Source organism: Harpia harpyja, chromosome 4 (genome assembly GCF_026419915.1).
Source record: "Harpia harpyja isolate bHarHar1 chromosome 4, bHarHar1 primary haplotype, whole genome shotgun sequence".
NCBI classification, from domain to species: domain Eukaryota; kingdom Metazoa; phylum Chordata; class Aves; order Accipitriformes; family Accipitridae; genus Harpia; species Harpia harpyja.
The window spans coordinates 33,682,036-33,705,717 of record NC_068943.1 but is presented as its reverse complement, the minus strand read 5'-3'; the positions used below and the strand labels follow the sequence as shown (position 1 = coordinate 33,705,717).

Genomic DNA, 23,682 nt, shown 5'->3' with positions numbered 1-23,682 from the left:
TTGGACAAGGCTCTGAGCAATCGGAAGGTTCTGGACTCTATAACCTTCATGTGTCCCTTGTAATGTATACCGTTCTATGATTCTACATTACATTTCCTTTCATCTTGTTCATTTATCCAAAATGATTTAGGTAAGAAAGCTCTATTGGCTGTCATGAGCTCTTTTTCTTACAGCAAGAGTATTTTTTTATAGCCAACAAGTTTTTTGTGTTGGTCTTCACAAGATGACATTTTCTTATGGTCAGGCAAACATTTGGTCACACATTCACATCTTTAAATTGTTGTAACTTCTGTTGAGTGTCGTGGTTTAACCCCAGCCAGCAACTAAACGCCACGCAGCCGCTCACTCACTCCCCCCCACCCAGTGGGATGGGGGAGAAAATCGGGAAAAGAAGCAAAACCCGTGGGTTGAGATAAGAACGGTTTAATAGAACAGAAAAGAAGAAACTAATAATGATAATGATAACACTAATAAAATGACAACAGCAATAATGAAAGGATTGGAATGTACAAATGATGCACAGTGCAATTGCTCACCACCCGCCGACCAACACCCAGCCAGTCCCCGAGCGGCGAAATCCCTGCCCCCCACTTCCCCGTTCCTATACTGGATGGGACATCACATGGTATGGAATACCCTGTTGGCCAGTTTGGGTCAGGTGCCCTGGCTGTGTCCTGTGCCAACTTCTTGTGCCCCTCCAGCTTTCTCACTGGCTGGGCATGAGAAGCTGAAAAATCCTTGACTTGAGTCTAAACACTACTGAGCAACAACTGAAAACATCAGTGTTATCAACATTCTTCGCTCTGAACTCAAAACAGCACTGTACCAGCTACTAGGAAGACAGTTAACTCTATCCCAGCTGAAACCAGGACACTGCGAAAATGGGTTTTCTGGTGGCTGCTTTAATCTACTGAATTTAGGCTTGGCTCATGAGTGGTGCTCACTGATAAGTGTGCACTACGCCCAGAGTTTTAGTGTCATGATTGTGACATTGGGCCAAATTTGACACTTACATGATTTGAGATGCAGAATCTGCTCTACTAATGATAGTGAACTAATGATTTCTTGGTAAATGAGCAAATTTAAAGGCATTGCCTTCTGGAGGAACTGTAAGTGACCACTGCTCTTACTTCCTGCAAGACAAAATGCAAGTTTCTTTGAGTGCTCTTCCATATGTATTTACAGGGTATATATTTCATACCCAGCAATGGATGTGGGTTTTTTTTTTCCTCTTTTGCTATAGCTGTACTGGTAGGAACATCCTTAACACTATCAAAGAGCAGGGGAACAAAGCATCCGAGGGTGCTTCTGTCTTTCAGGGATAATCTTTTGCTTTTGTCAACGTGTGTCCTATTGATCAGAATTTTTCTTAGTGTAGCTTGAGCATCCTTTACAGTTACCTCTCAAGTTGGACATGCAGAAATGAGGCAGAATTAATACAGTAACACTACCCTGGAGATATGGAAGTCTGTTGTTGCTCTTCTGTTCAATAACAAAGCTTTTTGGTCACTTTCAAATGTCTCTTCTGTTCTTTGGGTCTGACTTTGGAGAAGCTTTTCAGAGTTGGTGTTGGAAGTGATCATATCCCACTGGCTATGACAACAGTGTTTTTACTTCCTGTGTAAAGTTCTTATCACGGACTAAGGCAGTATATTTTTAGGTCTTTTAAAACTTAAGTACAAGGGAACCGACAGAACATTGTTTTTGGAAAGCCTGTGAAGCCAGCGTGGAACCTGGAGGCAAGTTTTCTCAAAGCTTTGTCATTTGGATGAACATTTGCATTCTTACCAACTAAATCAGCTTTATCACTGTGGGAACACTTGTCATTTGCCCTAGTGTGAAGCAGTCAAGCTTAAACCCTGTTTCAGAGCTCTTGCTGAATTCTTCAGATGTCCTGTTCCTTTGTGGGATTTAATATGGGTTTTGCAGATAAAGAGCCTTACTCATTCAGCACTACTTTGTCTCTGATGGATGTGGTTCCTCAGACTGAAGACAGAAATGATGCAGTCTATGCAATTATCATCTTCACCAGCACAAGTTAGTAGGATTTTCAGTCTTGTCCCTTCTGGCACTGACTTCTAATGCACCAGTGCTGATGTACTGGAGTGCCAGCATCAGTTCTATGCTCAGCATGACATGTTGACCAGATTCTTCCCTGGATTCACTTGTCCCAGTCATAACTTGAGGAAGGGATGGGCTTATACTGTTGGAATACCATCATTAATTATTGGTCTCATGGTATGGATTCCTCTTGGAGTGGCTTTCACTTCTGGCCTGATCCCTCAAATTTGGTCTTAGCCCTTTCCTGATCTTTCCTTTAACAAGTGTTTAATTGCTTGGGGGGATTTCTCTTATTCCTCTTTATGTTATGAAATAAAATGTCATACTTCTCCAGTTTTGCAGCTGCTAAGCTATGTTCCCTTGTCTTCCTTCTACATACCCTCTGTTTTAAGAGGAAGCATTAAACTCCTTTGCAAGATGGAAACTGGGCTATTGACCTATTGATACATTCTGGTGAATGACTGTGCAAACAAAAAGCATGAGCAATGCTGCTTGGCTTCTGTATGTTGCTATTCTGATCTTCCAGTTGTAAGAGACTCTTACAGGAGGACTCAGTGATTTTCTTGACTCCTTATCCCAGAACTGTTTGACATTGTCACATTGATCCTTCCCAGGGCTGATCATCTTGCATCCCTGCTGTAATAACTGTAACAAGTGGTAAGGTCCTGCTTACTTTCAAGAGTAATCGGGAACTGTAAATGCTCCATAATATTTTTAATCATAGTTCCTCCAGCTAGAAATCTTGATTTCTAAACAAATTCTGCAAGAAACATGTGGCAGATCTTATTAGATGTATGTTCCCGTCCTTCCTCATCCATGTTATTCCTGTTAGCAGCAGTTGCCAGGATCACAGCATTTGGCACTGAGCCCCAGAGCTCTTGACGTGTGAATGCTGTGGAACTATCAGCTCAGTGTGCACTTATGGTTAATGCTAGCGTAAGAATGGCCAAGTATATCATGTCGTTGACCTGGTGTCTCTCCGTGATCTTGTTATTTCCTACGGAGGAACAATTTGTGGCTTTCTGTGTCTGTGCTATAGCTGCATACGACTGGATGGAAAAAGATAGGAAAACATAATGCTGTTGTTAACTTTAAGTGGAGTTTCTCAGTCTATGAAGAGCGTGTTTTCTCAGCTGGGCTTGAATCTCATTGCCCATCCTTAGTCCTTCAGTTCTCTAAGGAGGAAATTCTGCATTTGCTTGGAATGTTAGATGTGCCTTGTGTTTTTATGGGTACCAGAAAAGCCTGCAAGGAAGGTTATTTGCCGATAGATTTTTTTTTAAAGATTTTTTTTTTTTTTTTGGATACAGACAGACAGAGAAGTTGACTGTCTCTGTATGGATATTTTTATTGAGTACCTAATCGTGTATCAACCTTTTATGAGATTTCCCAAGATGGAGCTGCCTGTAATTACCTGGGTACTAAAGCTTAAGCAGTGCTAGTGCTGCCCATTGTAATGCATGAGCCTGTAAGTGCAATCATTGCCAGAAGAGCATTGCTCTCTTTCACCAACTACTGTGCCACTGCAGAGTTTTCTAATGCTGATCTAGCTTTTATTCAGCCTAGGGTCTCTAGGATCCTCTGATGCTTTTTGAGGATTTCATACTGTGCTGCTTCTTATGATGGCATAAATGTATGTAGAAACAAGGACTCAGAATAAACAAAAGATCTGCTTGCCAATAAGGGAGTTCTTCAAGATTTCTTCAGTAAAAGGTTGTCCTCCAACCCCTCTTGGTTCTTGAACATTTTAGTGGATTTGAAGGCAGGGAAGAGGCATAAGGCACACACTGCTATCTTACTGTAGCATTATGGCATTTGGGAATGGTAGGGTTTGTGTGTGCTCCTACAAACTAGTGTTGAGACAAAACAGCTGTTTTTAGTACTAAGCTGGGAGGACACTTGTCTGTGATTATATATAGACAACATGTTGAAGACCATTGCTGGTAAATAACCTCCCTTTAAATTGTTCAGTCTTTCTTCTCAGCAACCAATATGAAGGGTAAAGAGGAAAAGATGTGCATGCCTTTATATTGAAATATGCGTGGGGAAAGAGAAATGAAATGCAAGATGTACATTTCTAGGCTCATCTGATTTTCTGCTAGGTATGCAGTTGCTATGGTAATACAATACCACTTAAAATAAAAAAGTGACTGGAGGTAAGAAGACCAAGTTACTAATGTATGTGGAGAATGAGGCCTGGTTTGAATCTATAATTTCTCCAGTAACATGGATGTTAAATTTAACTGGAATTAAACTGTGGGAAGGAAAGTGAGGACATTTGACTTGATGCCACTGGCTTTGCTTGTCATCTTGCAGTTTGAAAATGTTCCTGATAGTAATATGTACATAATGCAAAGACCTGCTCCTGAGTGCTGTTTGGTTTTGCGGTTCTCTCAATATATATAACCAGCTAAGTCAAAGAAAGGTTTTGTAGTTTGAGATAGACTGAACTCAGGATGGTGTTGGTGCAGGGCCCAATGGGATACTTATATATAAATACATATATTAAAAAATATGTATATATGCTGCCTGAAGAAAAACAGTGCTGTTACATATGTATGTTTTGCAGATGAAATGTACTCTTCAGAGCTAGTAAATCTTCTGTGCAGTCAGATCTAAGTAGGAAAGTTTGGTGAATGGTGTTCCTTAGTAGCCCCAGGTGAGGACGGTTTAGTACTTGCAATTGAGTCCTCTTACAGTCAAGATTCTAGGCTGTTTACTAAGAATGTGGCTATTCTTCTAACCGAGTTTCCTTTGCCAGGCAGGCATTGCTGGCCCTTTGTGTGAAAAGGGGAAATACATGCATGTGAATTAGTAATAAACCAGGTACACACCTGAGTGCCCCTTGGCCAATTTCATGTCAAACATTTGGGGAAAATAGTGCTGCTCTCACATGTGCTTTCTGGTTGCATCAGCAAAAGCAGAAATTCAGGACGAAGCATCAGGTGTGCTGAAAAGTCCAAAGTGTTCTCATTCTTGTTCGCATGTTAAGAGAGTGAGTTTGTTGTGTTTGTTCCTGGCTTTGAGATTGTATCAATAAATTGATTATTTTTCAAACACAAAGACATGTATTTTTCCCAATATGAGATGCTTGCCATTATGTAAATAGAAATAGCTGAGGTTTCCAGTTTAGAAATTAGGTTGAATGCTTTCAAGTTAATCTCTTAAAAATAAGCAAACAAGAAAACTTTTTCAACAGCTTGTTGCAAACTCCTCAACGAACCACTATGAACTAAAACTGAAGGCAATTTGAATGGGTGCTTTTGTGGACTTGCATCATGTTTCAGAACAGACTAGCAGTTTCCTTTGCTAATGTTGAGATTGAGAATTGGGATTTTTTTGAATGCTGCATGAGAAGGAAAGTGTTTGAGGAAGTGTTGAGTTTGCTTCTGCTTTTGGGCTTTTAACCCTTGTATTTGGCTAGGTAATGGAACTGTTTGCACCACTCGAGTCATTGCTTTGGGGATTTTTTTTCCCCTTTATGGCTGCAGCGCTCCAGGTAGAATGAGAATTTTGCTTGTACTGACAGTGGTATCATCAGCCAGGGTTCTATCAAATATTTCTGAAACTTGTAATTACTTGTTGTAAGTCTAGTCTATCTGTTCAGGGCTTCTGTAGTTGAATGTTTTGATAAGCTTTCTTTTTCCTGCTAATCTCTGTGTGAGGTATCTGGATGCAAAAAGAGTGGCTAGAGTGTTTGTTCTGAACGCCTTGTGCTGTCCCTTCGAAGCTAATGCATTGATTTTTTTTTTTTCTTGTTTCAGTTAACTATTTATAAAATTGCCACTAACCCTGGGAATTTTAGATGTTCTGTTAGTCTCTCTGGCTGTTGCTGTTAGTTGTTAATAAATAATATCCTGACCATTGCTGTATCTTTAGTGCAGCATGTTTGAAGCCTGAAATTTGAATCTCTTTACTGTCTCTTGGAATTAAAGAGAAAAGAAATGCTCCCATGTTTTGTATGTCCCTGGATGGTATCTTCAATATTTTGAACTAAAACTTTTGTGTAGTTCTTCCCAGACAGAGGCAACACAACAGCATGTGGCAAGCAATTCTTCCTTGTATGGGTAGCTGTGGCTACTGTTATCTATTACCTAAAAGTGAGAACTCATTTTGCATTTCAGTGTTGATTTTAATCTTAATCTCTGTTTTTCACTTAAAGCACAGGCATGAGTTTAGTTGTGGGATATACCCAAGTGATGTAAAATCTCTGCCTTCTGATTCTATAACATAACTACAACATTAGTTCACTTGTTGAAGCTGAGTTATTTGGAGCAGGTGATCCTGGCAGCTAGACTTTTTGAGCAATGATGCCCAAGTTATATTTCTTCTGCAGAAGTCTTAGATGAACATTACCTTTTCATTCAGTTGTGCTTTTTATCTTGAAGAATCAAGGAAAAGACTGAGCTGAGAATGGGCCTGTTCTGCAGAAAATTGTTCAAAGAACACTGCAGTGAAGCAGTTCTTACTGCTGAAATTCTTAAGAAAATATTCTATTGATTCTGAAGTTTAGATCAGTTTTAAAAAGCGGTTGTTCCCACTTAGTGTGTAACTCTCAACTTCGTGCATCATGTTGCCTTGAAATGTTTGAAGTGTTGATTAAATGATGGGTGTCTTGCTTGTAATGTACAGTACCTGAATTAAACTATAAATATCTGTGGAGAGGTTATAAGTGTGTTTATATAGAGTGAATTGCCATCATGATGTAACCTGATTTTTTTTTTTTTTTAAAGCAGAATATTCACAGATTTAAATTCCTTTTCAGCTCCATTTACCTCTCAATTCCCCTCTACCTGGAAGTGAGTTGACTAAGGAACCGTTTCGATGGGATCAGAGGTTATTTGCTTTGGTTCTCCGTTTGCCTGGTATTACAGCACCAGAATCAGAGCAGATGACAGGGGTACCAGTGGATGACTCTGCAATCACACCTATGTGTGAAGTCACAGGAGGTGAGTGCCCTGGTTTCCTTTGACAAGTGAATACTTTTGCAAATGAAAATAAATTTCAATTTAGCTCTGTTAATCATGTACATGGGGTGGAATGAGTATTTCTAAGTTCTTACATTACTTATGAAAACTCAGAACTCCGATATAATAAAACTAAAGACACTTATTGCATTAAAGCTACAGATAATTTAATGTAACCTGTCTTGGAAGAGTGTGAATCTACTTTCTTTAGCAGTTTTTTTAGAAGAGAAAACTTCTTTTCTAATGCACCTTGGTATCACAATTAGAAATTGTAAAAATTGAGTCTGTTCTGCAGTACAGTTTTGATAAATTCCTGGCATACTCTGATCTGAAGAAGCCAAAAGTGAAGGAAATGTGTTGGGTTGTGGGGGTTTTTTTCCCCCTCCAGAGCATGCAGAATGCAATGCAAAATTTCTGCAATGCAGAATGCATAATATTTCTGCAAAATTGGTACTCTTCTCTCCATCATAACTCATATTCTTAATCTCTTAGAAATTATATTCCAGATCAAACTCAGGCATTAATTTTATTTGTTTGTAAAAGTTTTTTATTACATCACATATTAAAAACATAATGATTATTCTGATGCATTGGAGGGGATGTGATAGAGAGCAAGCAAAGGGATTTAAAAAGCATTCCAAAAGGATTTGATTCCAGTGCTTTCTGACTGTAATGTCATACTGTACTAACAGTGCTTTGACTTAGAATTCGTGGACAGTTAAGTGTTGATGCCTGTCACAAGGGGGAGCCCGTTTTCCATGAATGCAACCAAGAATTTGAGTTAAAGTCATTAAGGGGCTAAAACCCAAGCATTTCCAATGAGGTGCATGTAACACTGTCACTGCTTCACTAGGCTGCCTTGCTGCTTAAAGAAAGAGGGAGTGTTCGGAAGAAGTTTTAAACCAGCGATCCATATGTAAATCAATGTTTGTGATGGGTAAACAGTTTTAAATTTTCTAAGTTAAAATAAGGGCAGAAACACTGAACAACCTTAACCTCGACTGTTTTGTTCTAGGTCGATCATATTGTGTGTGCTCTCCAAGAATGCTCAATCAATGTCTTGAGTCATTGGTGCAAAAAGTGCAAAGTGGAGTGGTAATAAATTTTGAAAAAGCTGGACCAGATCCCTCACCAATTGATGGTACTTGAAATTTTTTACACTATGATATCAAATGGCAGGGATCACTATCCATATAATTTAGTGAACTTAATGTAATAGTTGGTAAAACAAAAGGAAAACTGTTGCAATTTAAAAGATAATACTACAAAAAGGACCTGCTGTGTCTGAAATTCTGTTGTTCTTTTTCAAAATACTGTATAGCTGCTAGACACTATGTAAAACCTCTACATTTGGTCATATCACTCAGGTAGTCTTAAATGCAGTTATTCACGTCAAGCATAGTTAAATGGGTTCATGAGTTTTAAGCAGTAGTTTTCAACCAGCTAGAAATGTAAATAGCTTGATATGGAAATACCGTGGGTTTATATGCTTACCCTTTTTTGTTTAATGTAGTAAAGTGACTGCATTGAGTTAAAATAGCAAATACAACTGTGCAGCCTTAACTTCTCATTCTAAATAGCTTAGCTAGGTCCCTCTTAAGATGTTACTGAGAAGTGTTTGTGGGATTTTTTTTAATCCTGCTTTGCTGCAATAAAAAGTTAGTCCAGTGGTATTAGTCATGTGTAAAATTTTATTTTATGCATGGAAATTTAAAGGTTCTCTCTGTTAATAACAATAGGAGGAGAAAGAAGCTGATTATTGTGAAGGGCTCCAGATAATTGGCTTTCTCAGCTCTGATCCTCTAAACATTCAATGCTTATTTGGTTTCTCATAGTTTCTGGGTTTTTGCAGAAATGCTTACTGACAACTATCTGCTGTTAGAAATATTAACTGCAGGAAGAGCTTCCCTGGGGGTTTAGTTCTTAAACTCTTCACAGAAGTTGTTTAATACTCTTTTTGAGTTCTAACACTATTTTGACTCATAAGCCTTTTTCTTCTGTAGATGGGCAGGTGGATATATCTAGATCCTTTGGACCCCAACCCTGGCACAGCTGTCACAAACTTATTTATGTCAGACCAAACCCTAAAACTGGGGTTCCTATAGGTCATTGGCCTGTTCCTGAATCCTTTTGGCCAGATCAAAATTCTCCAACGCTGGTACGTACTGAAGTTAGATAAAGCAAAGGGTTTGTGTGTTGGGGAATATCCCAGGATTTCCTATTCACTGAATTTTAAATCTTGAGATATGTACTTCATTGTAGCAACCATAAAAATGGTGTGACCCAAGAAGGAATGACACATGTAAACCTGTGTTGCAGATTTCTGCTGATCTTTGAGAATCATTAAAATAGAAATAATGCAGTTGTATAATTGTTCCCTACATTTCATGATGATTTTTATTGAATTTTTGTGGTTTTTTTGATCTGAAACTAGTGTGCTGACTAGCAAACTTATTGATCTTCTCATAAATTTTATCTCCTTTGTTTGAAAAATCTATAAAGTTCTTTGAAATACAGGTTGTTGAGGAGTGATACAAGTATGAAATTTTAGTCATGTTTACAGGTTTGATATTGCTGGCATCTGTGGCCACATTCATTGAAGGACGTGGATGCCCTTCTGAACTACAAAGCAAGCTAGCATATATGAATAAAAGTAAATCTTCTATAGTCATTTAAAAACCAAAATGTCATTGTGTACTGGATATTAAAAAGCTGCTTTGTAGGAAAACTGTCCTGTGCACTCCTTGTAATCACTATCAATGGCTTATGTGCCTCTATTCACTGTATAGAGTCAGTACAGTTTGTCTGCTGCTGCAGATCTTGATTGTGATTGCTAAAATAGATCTTGCTAAGTGAAGAGTTGTTGAACTGAATCTGCTAAAAACATGAGGTTGACTTACCCAAATGGCAAGAAGATGAGAAAATTCTTCTCTTAGTTGTAGCATGTATAGTTCTCATAACTGCATAAAGCACTGGATTATTGCATGTGCTGCTGAATTCCTGTTGACATCAATTGGAATTCCACATTGAACCTTCTATATGCAACATTGTGGAGCTAAGTTTGCTGATAATGTTTCAAGACTTGTATTTCCTTACTGTTCTGAAAACATGGTATTAAAACTTAGCGTATTTTGTAACTCTTGGCTGTTTAAGAGTCCATAGTTAGATATTTTTCTTTTCCTCCCTGTTACCTGATCCACAGTGGAGTTGTCTCAAACAGTCCTACCCCAACAACTGTTTTGTGTACTGTAGGTAATGATACTATCAAGGCTTTCTTAAATGTATATGAAAGTCTGCTAATAATTGTGTTGGCAGATCAACATATAAATGGCTGCTCCCACTGCTCTGAGGTAAAAATAGTTCTGCTGTCCAGCCAAGGGTTATTCGACTTCTCAAGTCTTAGCATTCAACTTCTTTTGCAGCCTTTTTATTCCTAGTATAACAGCTTCATGGCTTGGTCAAAAACTCCACCACAATTATTTATTGGAGGCATCTTCTTTGAAGAGAACTGCGGTTCCTTCAGTTGGTTGGGCCTTCTGTTTTGTGTGCACTTGGACAGTACACCTTCCTCGGAGTGGAGACACTCAAGGCAAGACCCAGCTCTGTGGACAGATAACATTTGGGTGGCTCATCCTAAAAGGAAGAGGCTAGAGTTTCTAGATGTAGGAAAATTACTTTCAAGTTGAGGTGGTAGGAAGGTCCAAGAAACCCTGTGTTTCCCTAGTTTATCTTATGTATTTATTAGTTGCCTTCTTGTAAAGAGAGTAAATGGAAGGAGGCTTCCCAACTGAGCTCTTCCCCAGAGCCTTGTGGTCTTGTAGGAGGCTCAGGGTAAGTATAAGAGCTTATGTTCCTCTCCTGAAAACCCTTGAGTGGAAGGTGTACAGCTCCAATTTTCATTACACACAAAAAATCAGCTTTCCCTTCAGCAAAAGAAATTTCAAATATGTTTTTAACCTACACTTGAAACTCAAGGCACAAAGGCCTTTTCCCTGTGATTAATAAAAAGATTAAAATCCAAACACTTAAATTGCTTGAATTGAAATAATTTTTCACAGGCCTAGTTAAAATGTGAGTTCTTCTAAAGCTTGTTTTTTCTGAACTCATGCTGCTCTTGGTCATTATAGTTCAGTTTGAATCTTGTAACTCTTTAATTTGCCAAGAAGGAAAAGTGCTGGAGGAAGTCAGCAAATGCAAAAGTACAGTGCCTACTTCTGTGGGGAATAAAGATGGGCATGCCTCAGAGTAGCATTGAAGATATGTTTTTGTCCCCACTGGGATTTACTTCCATTTGCAACGTTTTTGTGTATATGCAAGAAGTTTTACTTGCATACTGTTCTAGACTTACTAGGTAAAACAATTGGCATTTACTTAGAAAATAAGATTCCTTCAGGTTATAAGACAGTGCTAAGGTCATAAATTAATTGCTTAGGACTCACTAACAATAAATATGAATCCTGTATTGAATAGGCTTATTAAATATATGTCTGTTTTCAAAGAACCTGTATTACTTTAGTTGTCATAGCACAATTGCATTTTAATCGTTGTGCAGACTTATTAACAGTGAATGCTTATGTTTAGCCACCTCGCACATCTCATCCTGTGGTGAAATTTTCCTGTACTGACTGTGAACCGATGGTCATTGACAAACTGCCTTTTGATAAATACGAGTTAGAACCTTCACCACTGACCCAGTTTATCCTGGAAAGAAAATCCCCTCAGACCTGCTGGCAGGCAAGTAGAGTGCATGCTGAATTGGAAGTTATTTGTAGAATGCTGTTTTTCATAGACTTTATTCTATAATCAAAATAGGATGTAAAATTTCAGCACACAATATTTTGGATTTACATACAATATAATGTGTTTTATTGCAGGTATATGTGAGCAATAGTGCAAAATACAGTGAACTTGGTCATCCTTTTGGTTACTTGAAAGCTAGTACAGCGCTGAATTGTGTGAATTTATTTGTGATGCCTTACAATTATCCAGTCCTCCTTCCACTGCTAGGTAAATACCACTTCATAAAAAATTTTCTTACGTGGTAGGCAATTGCAGAATTGATCTCTTCTAAATAGATTACTGCAATTAATGCCAGTGTTAATCACACACCTGTAGAAAGGTAGGATGTTGAGCAATGTATTTGTCAGCAGTAACTTGTTTCAGTTGTCACCAATAGGCTGACCTTCATGACCCAGACTCAATGTGTAAGATAATTTACTTAATCATCACTGTTTCGGATATGTTGTGGTCTCACTTTTCATTATTTTGGGATGCATTTTCCCCAATCTGTTGTCTCAATTACCAGTTCAATTTGATAAATAATTTATCAGGTTCCATCTTTTGGCTGCAGCATTAATCTTGTGTGTGTGTATATTTAGTTTAGTTATACGTAAGTTAAAATACGTATATTAATTTAAGCACTGAGCAATTGGCATTTGTTTGAGAGTTTCTTTTATTAGAAAAAAAGATGCAATGCTGTCTAGACATGCCTTTCATTTTGTCTCTTTTCTTTTTATAACCATCAGATGACTTGTTTAAAGTACACAAGGCAAAGCCTACATTGAAATGGCGACAGTCATTTGAAAGCTATTTGAAGACAATGCCTCCTTATTATCTTGGGGTAAGATGACTTACTGTGTTAAAATTTCTATTATGTTATGTAACTATAGTTATCTTTCCACTATGGGTGTAGTCCTTATTTCAAGTAGAATATGTATTAATTTAAGAGAGAATAGCTGAACTTCATGCATAATAATACTGTTTTCACTGGAGTCCTGTGGAAGGCTTGAGACCTGAATGTTATGAAAATTTCATCAGCTGTGACTTGTATATAAATGATATCTCTGTTCATAATTGATTCTGTATGAATGGAACAATGCTTTAAAAGAACAACAAAAAAATGCTGCCCTTGAAAGTCTTTGTTTTTCTTCTTTTCTAACTTTGAGGACCTCAGGTTCTATTTGAAATGGATACAGTTAGTTGAAGTATGTATACAACACTTATAAAGTTAAATATGACTATACAATATATTCCATGTTTCAGCCTTTGAAGAAAGCTGTGAGAATGATGGGAGCACCTAACCTTATAGCTGACAATGTGGAATATGGACTTAGTTACAGTGTCATTTCATATCTCAAAAAGTTGAGTCAGCAGGTAATGTTGAAGCAAAAGAGCAGTAAAAACTTATTCTAATATCAGGATAATCTTAAAATACTCAAGTTCAATGGCTTTGAAGGGAAAAAAAAGCAGAAAGATCAAGTTAATACCTTCCCATAAGCAATTAGCAAAAAAGCACTTTAGTTTTCTGAATTGAGGGAAAACTTAACATTTAAAAATAGACTTTATAGACTGGACTATAGAGATAGATATGGAGGTACAAATGGAGATTTTTTTGTATTTAAGGACCATTTTTACTTGTACAGACAGTAACATATTTTTGTCCAAAAGAAAACATGTTGTCTTACCTTAGATATTGAAGATGTTCTAGCATTTTTTTCAGAAAATAGAGATTTATACTTTGTGCATTTGAATTCGAAAGTGTCCTTTCTTTGGCTTGTGAAATGAAACAGAAAGTGTTCCGTAAATATAAACTGACATAATTCAGAATCTCAATAAGGATACAGTCATAGAAGTGGCAAGTGACCTTTTGAAATTGTTGATTGTGTTCAGAATAGTGCCCGTATCTTTGACTAGTCTCCTGCACCAGCTAAAGCATTTCTGCCTTGCTACCTCACTTTTATTTTGTTAAACTGTGCATGTTAAGCTTTCTTGTTCAAGATAAAAAAATGCAGTAGGCTTGAAACTTCAAGAAACAGTAGTGCAAGTACTTGTAACTTAACTAATGAGTTTGACCAGATTTTTCTTAAAACATTAATAAAAATGATTGAGGAGCAAACTTCTTGAAGTTTACAGTATATCCTGTTAAATCAGTCATGTTGCTCAGTATTCTGTGAACTGGTCTCTCAACCTAGACATCTTAGACTCCTAAGATGTAATGACATGCACTGCAAATTGTACTTAAAGCTTTTCTAACTTCTGAAAGGCACTGCTAATAGAGACCCAGTATTCTTAATAAGTATATATTCAGATTTTGAGTAGGCTATAAATTTATGTGAAACTGCGAAAACAACATTGGCAGGTGTATTAGTAAATTACTTTTGGCTCTTTGTTCAACTATATTGTGCCAAAAAGCTGGCATTTATGAACATGTTTGATTTTGGTACAAATCTAACATAATATTGGGGGTTAGGTCTGTCTAGTCAAACAGAATTGGGTATTGTAATGTATTTCATATTTATTAATGTTATGACTATTTGTATTGAGCTTTTAAAAAGTTGATACCATTGTGTGACTGATCGCAACTATAGTTGTGGGAGAATCAGTCTTTTGAGAACTATAGTGTTTAGCTGTGATTGTAGAAAACAGTCCATGTGAGTACAGATAGATTTGCAGAGGATTACTAGTCAAATTATGGCATTTTACGAAAATAAAAGCATTGCATGCATATTGGTGCTTAGATACCATAATGGGCAGCAGAGGAGAAATATGCAGAAGACGTAGGCACAAACTGTTCACTATATTTAAAATTGTAGTAAGCATTAAGTGGTTATGTATTAAGCACTCCTTAAGCACTCATCCTGGTTATGGTCGTCATAGTGTATTAGCACATTGTTGAATCTTCTGGGTAGGAATTTAAAATGAATAAGTCTGACTAATCCTTTTAAGAGCATATTGTCAATTTTATTTATTTATTTATTTCAAATTAAGGCCAAAATAGAGTCCGATAGAGTCATTGGCTCTGTAGGCAAAAAGGTAGCGCAAGAGACTGGAATTAAGGTCAGAAGCAGATCACACAACCTGTCTATGGCACATAGGAACGATTTTCAACATCTGCTACAGGGGATTACTGGGGAAATTCCTCATAGACCTCTAGACCTCAATATGAAGGAGTATGCTGGGTTCCAAATAGCTTTGCTGAATAAGGTAAGCACCACTGTGTGTAATGTTGTTATTTTCAATATACTTCCATTGAAATGCTAGATATTGTTTCATATACGGTATTAATTGGAACTTTATTTGTTGGAACCATAGGATTTGAAACCTCAGACTTTTAGAAATGCTTATGACATACCCAGAAGAAATCTTTTGGATCAGTTAACACGAATGAGATCTAATTTACTGAAGAGTACTCGCAAGTTCCTCAAAGGACAAGATGAAGGTTAGATAACAGTTTATTTTTTGTCTACCTGTGATGTGATTGGTACTAAAAATTGAGGACTATAACAAGTAGTGTAGTTCTTTAAAACTTCGTGGATGTCTGCTACTGCCATTAAACTGCATGTTCTTTTAGATTTTTTTTTTTCCTTAAATAACTTACTGGAACAAAAAATGGTGAGGCTAGAGAAGATTGCAGATTCACTGCTCTGTCCTTTAGTCCATATGAGGAGACTTGGGCTTTTAAATAAGATTTTGTTCACTGTTTTTTCCCAACTTTCATGATGTATCTGAGAAAAATCACAGGACAGTTCTGAACATTACGATCTCTCTCCATAGAAGTGGATTTTTAGCAGTGGAAAAGTAAGGTTGCTCGCTGGGTGCTGCCTTAGGTCAACAGCAAATAGTTCAGTAGTCTGCTAATTTATTCCTTTACCTTTCTACTCTGTCTTCTGATACTGCTTTATGGCAACAGAAGATGATGAAATAAGTGGAGAAAATGAGAAGAGCAATGCAAGTGAAAGTGTATGTTACATTAGTCCTGCCACTACTTGGGTCAGATTAACATCTGTAATGAAGTGATAATGTAAGGTGAAATGCAGAGAAGTTACTCTTTGGGGAGGGGGTTAAACCACTAAAAGCAGAAAAAAACTAACATTAGTTATTTCTGCTAGCATATGTTTTGCTTGTTCAAAGGCTTGGCAACTTTAAATCCATAACAAGTTTAGAATCAGGTCCTATGGATTTTAAGAATTTATTGATTCCAGTGGTCAAAAATCACCATTGCTTTGGGAAAATGCTAGTCTCAAGTAAACTTTGGGTGGCTAAAATTGGGTTGTGTCAAAGCTGTATGCAGCATGGCATTACTACTTTGCATTAATGTGTCTTTTGTTTGTAGTAATGTTTTAGTTATAATTTGTTCCCAGTCTCAGTTTTTTCACCCATCTGCCCTGTTGAAAACTTATGGGACATATTGGAAAACTAACATCCATGTATGACAACTATTGCTTATTTCCCTGTCATAATGATAAATACACAAGACACGTACTGATTCATTTAAGCAAGTTTCCTGCACTCAAAACATGATGGTATAAATACCAGTTAGGCAAGAATAATGGTGAGTTTTGCAAATCTATTTTGTTAATGCATTTGATAAAAGACTGAAAACTGGAGGTGTGAAGTGGATATAGACTAAATTCTCATAAGGTGAGCAGTATCATATATTAATAAACCCTTCTGTTATGATAGATCAAGTTCACAGTGTACCTATAGCACAAATGGGAAACTACCAGGAGTATCTAAAACAAATACCTTCTCCGCTCCGAGAGCTTGATCCTGATCAACCACGAAGGCTTCATACATTTGGCAATCCATTCAAATTGGACAAGAAGGTGACTTTCCTGTAAAGCTTTTTAAAAATGTGCTGTTGTGAGTGTGTGCGCTGCTGATTAGACCATTCAAAGAGCAATGTATTGGAGAATCACTTTCCAGTATTTGGAAAAGTACTGCTTACAAGAAAGTGTCTCAGATGTTTTTCCATCAATAGTATCCTATGGAGGGCAGTCTTTGTTGGAAAATCAGTATTATGCCTCTGAATTGTATTATAAATGAAATATGTTTGTCACTGTAGTATAACTAATACCTAATCATGTTTCCTTTACCAAACTTCCTCCATAAAAAGCTTCCCTTAACTTTGAGAGCATGGACTCTCCCTTTTGTCCAAATCTGTCTTGGACTTGACCAAATTACCAATGTCATTTAGAGCTCTTCTTTTAAATGTTTTAGTTATTTTGCAATTACTGAAAAGGAAGTTTGACAGCCCACTCAGTTGTCTTACTAGGCAGACTGTTGGATAAGGGCCTTAAGCACATTGATTTAGTCTAGGGAGGTTTTGGTTGACATTTGAGAATTCAGTACATAATGGCATGTTTTACATAGTTGCCTTATACATGGTAAACATCATCATAACATCAAAGCATTCATTGTATTTTATATGATGTATTTTTGGCGTAAAGTTTAAGAATTCTCCCCATTAAATTAATTACAGGGAATGATGATAGATGAAGCAGATGAATTTGTATCAGGACCTCAAAATAAACATAAAAGACCTGGAGAACCAAATATGCAAGGGATTCCAAAAAGACGACGTTGTATGTCCCCGCTGCTCAGAGGTCGACCGCAAACTCCTCCAGTTGTGAATAACCACATTGGAGGGAAAGGGCCACCAACGCCAATCACTCAAGCACAGCCTGACGTTATTAAACCTATTCCTATTCACAAAAGTAAGTGAATCTTCATCATCTTTAGAGCGTTTGCTTTTTAATTTATGCAAAAAACTTGTTTGTGTAGAAATACCACTGGCTGATTTCCCAAATATGGCAATTTTATCCCTCATTTTTGAAAATGCAGTATTTAAGTCTGCATCTGGGGTTAATTACAGAAAGAGTTAAAATAGTCCTTCAGACAGAAGTCTCTTTCATATGAACTTCCCAGTATAAACAATGTATTTCCTGTATTAAATGAGGAGACAATGTAAACAGTCAGAAGGGTGTTCTTCCTTTGCCTGGGAATGCAGATGCTCCAAAAGTATCACAATGTGAAGTTAATTTGAATTTTGCTTCAAGTGCGGTGAATTCACTTCCCGTAGTGTGGAGCTGAGGTGCTGTAAGTCTTGCTCACTGTTCAGCACTAAAGTAAACTTTGTCAGTTCAATTTAATGGGGAAAGACAAGCATGTCATTAAAACAGATTTTACAGGTGCTTTTTCTTTTGTTGGTAGTCCATATAGCAATTTCCCTTTTCATATATGGAATATACCTGTGATTTTTTTTTAAGCCATTAATTGCCAGAAGATATAGTAATGTGCTCACTGTTACAACCCACAAACACATTTTCTTATGCCTGGCATGTACAGTAGACTATACAAGCTGGAGCATAGCTTTACAAGAGTTTAATACTGAACTGACTTATTGACTTATATCAGATGATAAAGAATGTGAAACTGGCAAGTGTAATCTTTTTTTTTTTTTTCAGCATCAGAAACAAATAATGAGGTTACAATGGATGATGTGGTTGAGAATCATGTTACAGACCCACTTTCATCAGACGTTTTCCCAAATACTGTGCATTCAGAGTTTTCAATGCCCTCTTCTCCGTTCAACTCATTGGATCGATCAGCAGCTCATACAGAGGATGTAGGCCATGAACATTTAGGGAATAACTTGAATGTTGATGGGTTTTTGGAGAATCATGAGAAATCAGGTAGTAAAGAGCAAAGTACTGAGGAGAACTTGCCGATGTCTTCACCCAGCAAAGGGAGAAAAACAGTGCATTGCAGAAGTTCCAGAGAGATTAATATAGAGCTAAGAGCACAAATTATGAAAGAGATCCGAAAACCAGGAAGGAGTAAGTATACCAAATCTCTTTCAGGTGATTGGCATGAGAGCTAGACAAAGAATTCACATTAGATCACTATTTTAGAAACATGATGAACCATGAGACTGAAGCAAAATAAATTTAAAGCTGAAAAGATTTGTTTTAAAACCTCTGCTAAAAACTTCCCAGATGAGTGATTAAAACATTGCTATACTTATCAATGTCCATGATGGTCATGTTTTTTATATTATTAGTGTTAGAATTAACTTGTTAGGTGTTCCAGTAATACCCTAAACTGCAGTTTCCTGTTTTTTTTAATGTTAGTGTTCATTAAACAGTATGTCATTGCTACAGGCCTGGTTGATAGGAGATATATCCTAAAAGCTTACAAAAGCTGAATGAAATCTGTTGCATTTCACTTAGATTTCACTCAGATCTATTACAACAGATATTTGTATAGGCATTTCTTAAGTAACTATGATTTTGCTCTTCTCTTTAAGAATATGAAAGAATCTTCTTTTTACTGAAGCATGTACAAGGAAGCTTACAAACCCGACTGATATTTTTACAAAATGTTATTAAAGAAGCTTCAAGGTAGGTAACTGAATTGTATTAATCTTTTAAAACTGCACCATGTACTGCTATACATAACTGCTTGACAACCATGCAGTTCTTTATTTGAAACCTGCCACACAATGCTTTTCACTGCAAATAAATAATTCCCTAGAAAAAAATCCAGAAACACATAAACTTCCTGATGTGTGTTGTTTGCACAAGCTTACCTTTTTGCCTCAGATTTTGTCTTTAAAAATGTGACTCTCTTCCTATAAAATTTGGCAGCGGTTGAGTGTTGCTGTTGGATGCATCAGAATTAAATCCTCTCTCCCACCATAGTCAACAGTTTTCTGTATCTACTGGTGGAAAAGGTTGGCAATTCTGTTTCTGTTGACTGTTTTTAAATTTTAATTTTTATTGGTTTGAGTGTAGGAAGAGCTTAATCTCTCTCCTTGGTTAGATTTTTATAGTGTGGTCATTTTATCCACCTGGATAACACTGCAGTTCTCTGCTTCTTTTCTTATCCAGGCAAGCTATCACATTTAACCAAGGTTCCCTACTCCCTGCAGGAAACATGTCTAGGCTCTCCAGAGTTCTCAGGATAGTCTTGTTTTTGTTAACTGACAGATGACCTTTGCAGTGCTATGGAATGCAATTCAAATTTGGGATGCCTCCTCTCTTTCCCTGCTCCAAGGAGCTCTGACTCTGAACACAGACTTAAGAAAGCTCTTGAGCATTTCAGCAACAAAGTGTGTGTTTAAAAACCATCCCCATTCAATTCTGGAGGCTGATCCACTAGATTGTTGTGAGGGGAGAGGAAGCTTTCTAAAACAATCCAGTTTTCAGCTTCCTGTGGAAACTGACTGTCCTGCAGTTCCTCTTCTGATAGCAGAAAAGCTATCACTTTTGAGAGGCAGAAATCAAGATGAGGTAGATAATGGATTTTTTTTTTTTCTTCCAGTTGATTGTGAAAATATTAAAGACAAGGAGATACCACATCTCAATTTCAAATCCTTAGCTATTTCTGTTCTGGCAAAGACTTTTCTTATGCTTAGTGATACACATTTGGCTCAGCCTGGGTGGGTAGTGTTAGGGCTTATAAGGAGTCCTTACTGAACACAAGAGACATGACTTCCCAATAGATGGCTATAACTTTGGACGCACAAACTGAAGAGTTATTTAGGAAAGGGCTAAAAGGAAGTAGCCTATGTAGTGGAGAGGTCTTCAGTATTTCCGGAGTTGGCATAGCAAGCCATTTGTGGTCCTAGCACTAAGAATAAGTGTTTTTTTAATTCTCTGCGAAATAGTCTAGAGCAAAAGCTGACAAAATACAGATCAACATTCTCCAAATCAACCAACTTCTCAGTATGAGAAATTTAGTTCCCTTTTATTTATTCTCCAAATTAAGAGCTTTAGGCTACTAATACACATAGTAAAGCCCAGAGTGTGTACCTAGGCAAAATGCTGACCAATACCCACTAGTGATAAAAGTGGCAAGAAGTAATACAACCAATTTCAAAATAATAATGAAGCTTTATGCTCAATAGCTAGAACTACTCAAGGAAGTTTTATTAAGGGAACTAATATTCTTAGAGTGAAGAGTTGCATTACAGTCAATGCTTAATTCTGTTAATTACAATATTAGTTAATGTGGTAAATTGTTTCTGTTGACTTGGAAAAAATAGTTTGCTGTAGAGTTCAGCATTTGGAAAAGAACTTTCAGTGAGATGTGCTGAAGGACTTGACATAGTGCACTGTAAACCTGAATTCTTGTGACAGCAGTTATGTGAGAATAGTTAGCAATGTGTTTTTTCCCTACCTTCCACCAGGTTTTAAGTTTCTAGGAAATGTCTGCTGTTAACTTGTATAGCTGCTTCAGAGGGGCTTGAAGGTATTCTGGAAAGTAATGTTACCCAGTCACTTGCACAGAGTATTAGCACGTTAAATTTTCACTAGGATTGTATTATAGTAAAGCACTTTGCTATTAGATAATTGTACTTTTACTACAGGGAATGAGAAGGAATAATTACCTATATCCCAGGTTAATACTTTTCAACAAGCAGGGAGCAGCTGTGAAAGCAATGAGGAAGAATGGAGGGGAAGCAGTACTTGAAGTCTGGGGTTTCTGTGGGGTTACTGAGGAGAACTGTGATGAGAAGGATGGGTAAGGGGCCCAGAGCACGGGTATTCGACAAGATAGTAAGTGGTTGGCAATGGGAGCTTGTTTCCCCGTAGTCAAGCTGGGGTTGTGGGGAGGTCTGTGGTCTGGGAATTAGGGCAGATGCCATGTTTCTGTGAGTCAAGAACATGGACTGGGAGGTCTTGCCGGGACTAGAGGCTTTTGCTGGGGTTTACTACGGCCACAGGACTGAACCCCATCTATAGTTCAGAATAGTACCGAGCTGAGAAAGCGTGTCATCTTTTCATTGCTGCTTATCTTTGAGTATGTGTACAGCTGCCAAAGTATCGGTCGGATGTGGCTTCTCAGATGCAGAAATGTTGCAAGGGGGAGGGCTAGCTGGAAACAGCAAGGAGCTGTGAGCGCTGAGGCAGGGATGTGAGCAAAGGGGACAAAATGGTCTGCTGTTCAAATTTATGTAATCGATATGGAATAGAACTGTAGAGACTCCAGGTATGGATTACATCTGCATTTTCTTTAATTTCTTTCTCAAACTTTTAATTTATATTTTCTTGTCAGGAAATCTGCTCTGTACTGTGTAGTGGCTATTCCTTCACCAGTACCAACTTCACTTAACTTTTGTGAATGCACCATGAAGGCATGCAAATAATCCCTAAAAGCTGTTGCCAGCTTTAAGGTTATAGTTCTTTTGACATATATTTTATTTCTGTACTTCACAACTTCTGGAAACAGCAAGCACTCAACTCTCTTTTTCCTGGCTTTCTGAGGGCTGAGTGATGTTCAGCAACATGCTAGAATAGACTGCAGTCAGCATAGTTTTGTATTCTCTCATTAAATGGAAGAGCAGGTTAGTAGTTTACCAGAACTTTAGGAGACAGCGTATATACATATGAGGTATATATAACCTCATCATGCACTGGACCTAAAATAATAACTGAAGTTTCCAGGGTTCAGTGAAATTTTTGTGAACGATGTTTCATGTATTACTGTGTGCATCCATTATTATGCTTTCTTTTAAATACAGGTTTAAAAAACGAATGCTGATAGAACAGCTTGAGAGTTTTCTGGAAGAAATCCATCGCAGATCCAATCAGGTCAACCATATCAACAGCAGCTAAGAAACACTGCACACAAGAGAAAGCCACAGCAGGGCGCTGCTGTCCTTAGTTGCATTCATTTTTGACATGCACTCTTATCTCAAGTTCCTGTACCCGAAAGAATGAGAAGCTGCTCTATAAAATGATGAGAAAAGTATCCATCATCTTTTTTTTTTCTCCACTTCTGTTATTTTTGTAATGTGAAAAATATTACAAAAACATTTTTATTTAACTAAATGGAGAACTTCTTGCTTGTCATGGACTTAAGTGTCACTTTCCCTCAGGTTCTATTTTTCTTAATCCAACCTTCAAAACTATCACCTCTTGAGGTTGAACTTTGCCAAAAAGTTGCTTTGTAATTTTCAAAAAAAAAAAAAGCACATACATTAAACAAGGTAATGTTTTGTATATACAGTTATTTTGGATATATTATTGTAAGTTGTATAAATGTATTTTGAAAAATATTTAAGAAAAGCACTTTTGTTATTCCATCAATAAAAGCTCTATTTTAATCTTTGTGTAGGATTGAGTACAGTTTTTATTGGAATGGTTCATTTTGCCTTCCCTTTCCAGAGCTTATATGTTCTACTGTCAGTGTTAGAGAGTGAAGAGCAGTTTTGTATCACTGGATATTCTGTTCTTAATCAGAGAGCAAGGAAGCTAATGCTGAATCGCAACTATGGTAGGATGATCCCTTGTGGCCTTGTGTACTTTGGACTTCGCTATTTGGTGAGTAACATAACAAACTGATGTCCTGTATGCACATCCACAGCAATGACAAACCCCACAGTTTTATGAGGATACAGTGTAGTAAAGCAGGGGTCAGTAGCCTTTGAGGAATCCTGCACAGAGTTTTTCTGTGTCAGAAGTTTTTACATGTTTACAAATGCAGGAACAGCCAGAAGGTGCTCCTGCTTGGGCACAAAATATCACTGAATGCTTTATTGGCCATGTCTTTCATCTGTGCTAGATGCTCCTAAATTCTGGAAAGCTTTGTTTGATTCAGTGGGAGCAACTCCCCTCTCATGCTTTTCCTACGAGTCAGTGGTTTGCAGTCTTCACCCAAAATCTTTATGGGCCTGGGTTTCTGATGCTTGTGCCATGAGTTGCTGAATCTTATACTAAAATGCTCACTGTATCCCAACTTTTGTCAGGATGCTGAAAAAAAGCATTTTTCTAGATGCTTTTAGCTTCATTTGGTGTTCTTCAGGAATGTCCATTCTATGTTGTGTTCACTTAAAAAAAAAAAAAGTAAAATGTAGTAAAGGTAGTAC

General features: G+C 37.3%; 1 protein-coding gene across 4 annotated transcripts in view; it reads left to right on the top strand.

Moving 5' to 3' along the window:
• Positions 1-22,920, top strand: part of INTS6 (integrator complex subunit 6) — a 45,669-nt gene extending 22,749 nt beyond the window's left edge. For 3 of the 4 annotated variants that reach the window (XM_052786177.1, XM_052786178.1, XM_052786176.1), the window contains 14 exons: positions 6,827-7,010; positions 8,044-8,169; positions 9,032-9,186; positions 11,610-11,762; positions 11,903-12,035; positions 12,554-12,648; positions 13,071-13,181; positions 14,796-15,011; positions 15,120-15,246; positions 16,491-16,633; positions 17,290-17,524; positions 18,275-18,646; positions 19,117-19,210; positions 22,336-22,920. In XM_052786177.1, coding sequence (XP_052642137.1) covers positions 6,827-7,010; positions 8,044-8,169; positions 9,032-9,186; positions 11,610-11,762; positions 11,903-12,035; positions 12,554-12,648; positions 13,071-13,181; positions 14,796-15,011; positions 15,120-15,246; positions 16,491-16,633; positions 17,290-17,524; positions 18,275-18,646; positions 19,117-19,210; positions 22,336-22,429 — 2,238 coding nt within the window. In that variant the 3' untranslated portion in view covers positions 22,430-22,920. The remainder of the gene's footprint in view (positions 1-6,826; positions 7,011-8,043; positions 8,170-9,031; positions 9,187-11,609; positions 11,763-11,902; positions 12,036-12,553; positions 12,649-13,070; positions 13,182-14,795; positions 15,012-15,119; positions 15,247-16,490; positions 16,634-17,289; positions 17,525-18,274; positions 18,647-19,116; positions 19,211-22,335) is intronic. The other variant, XM_052786179.1, reaches the window with a different exon arrangement.
• The last annotated feature ends 762 nt before the right edge of the window (positions 22,921-23,682 follow it).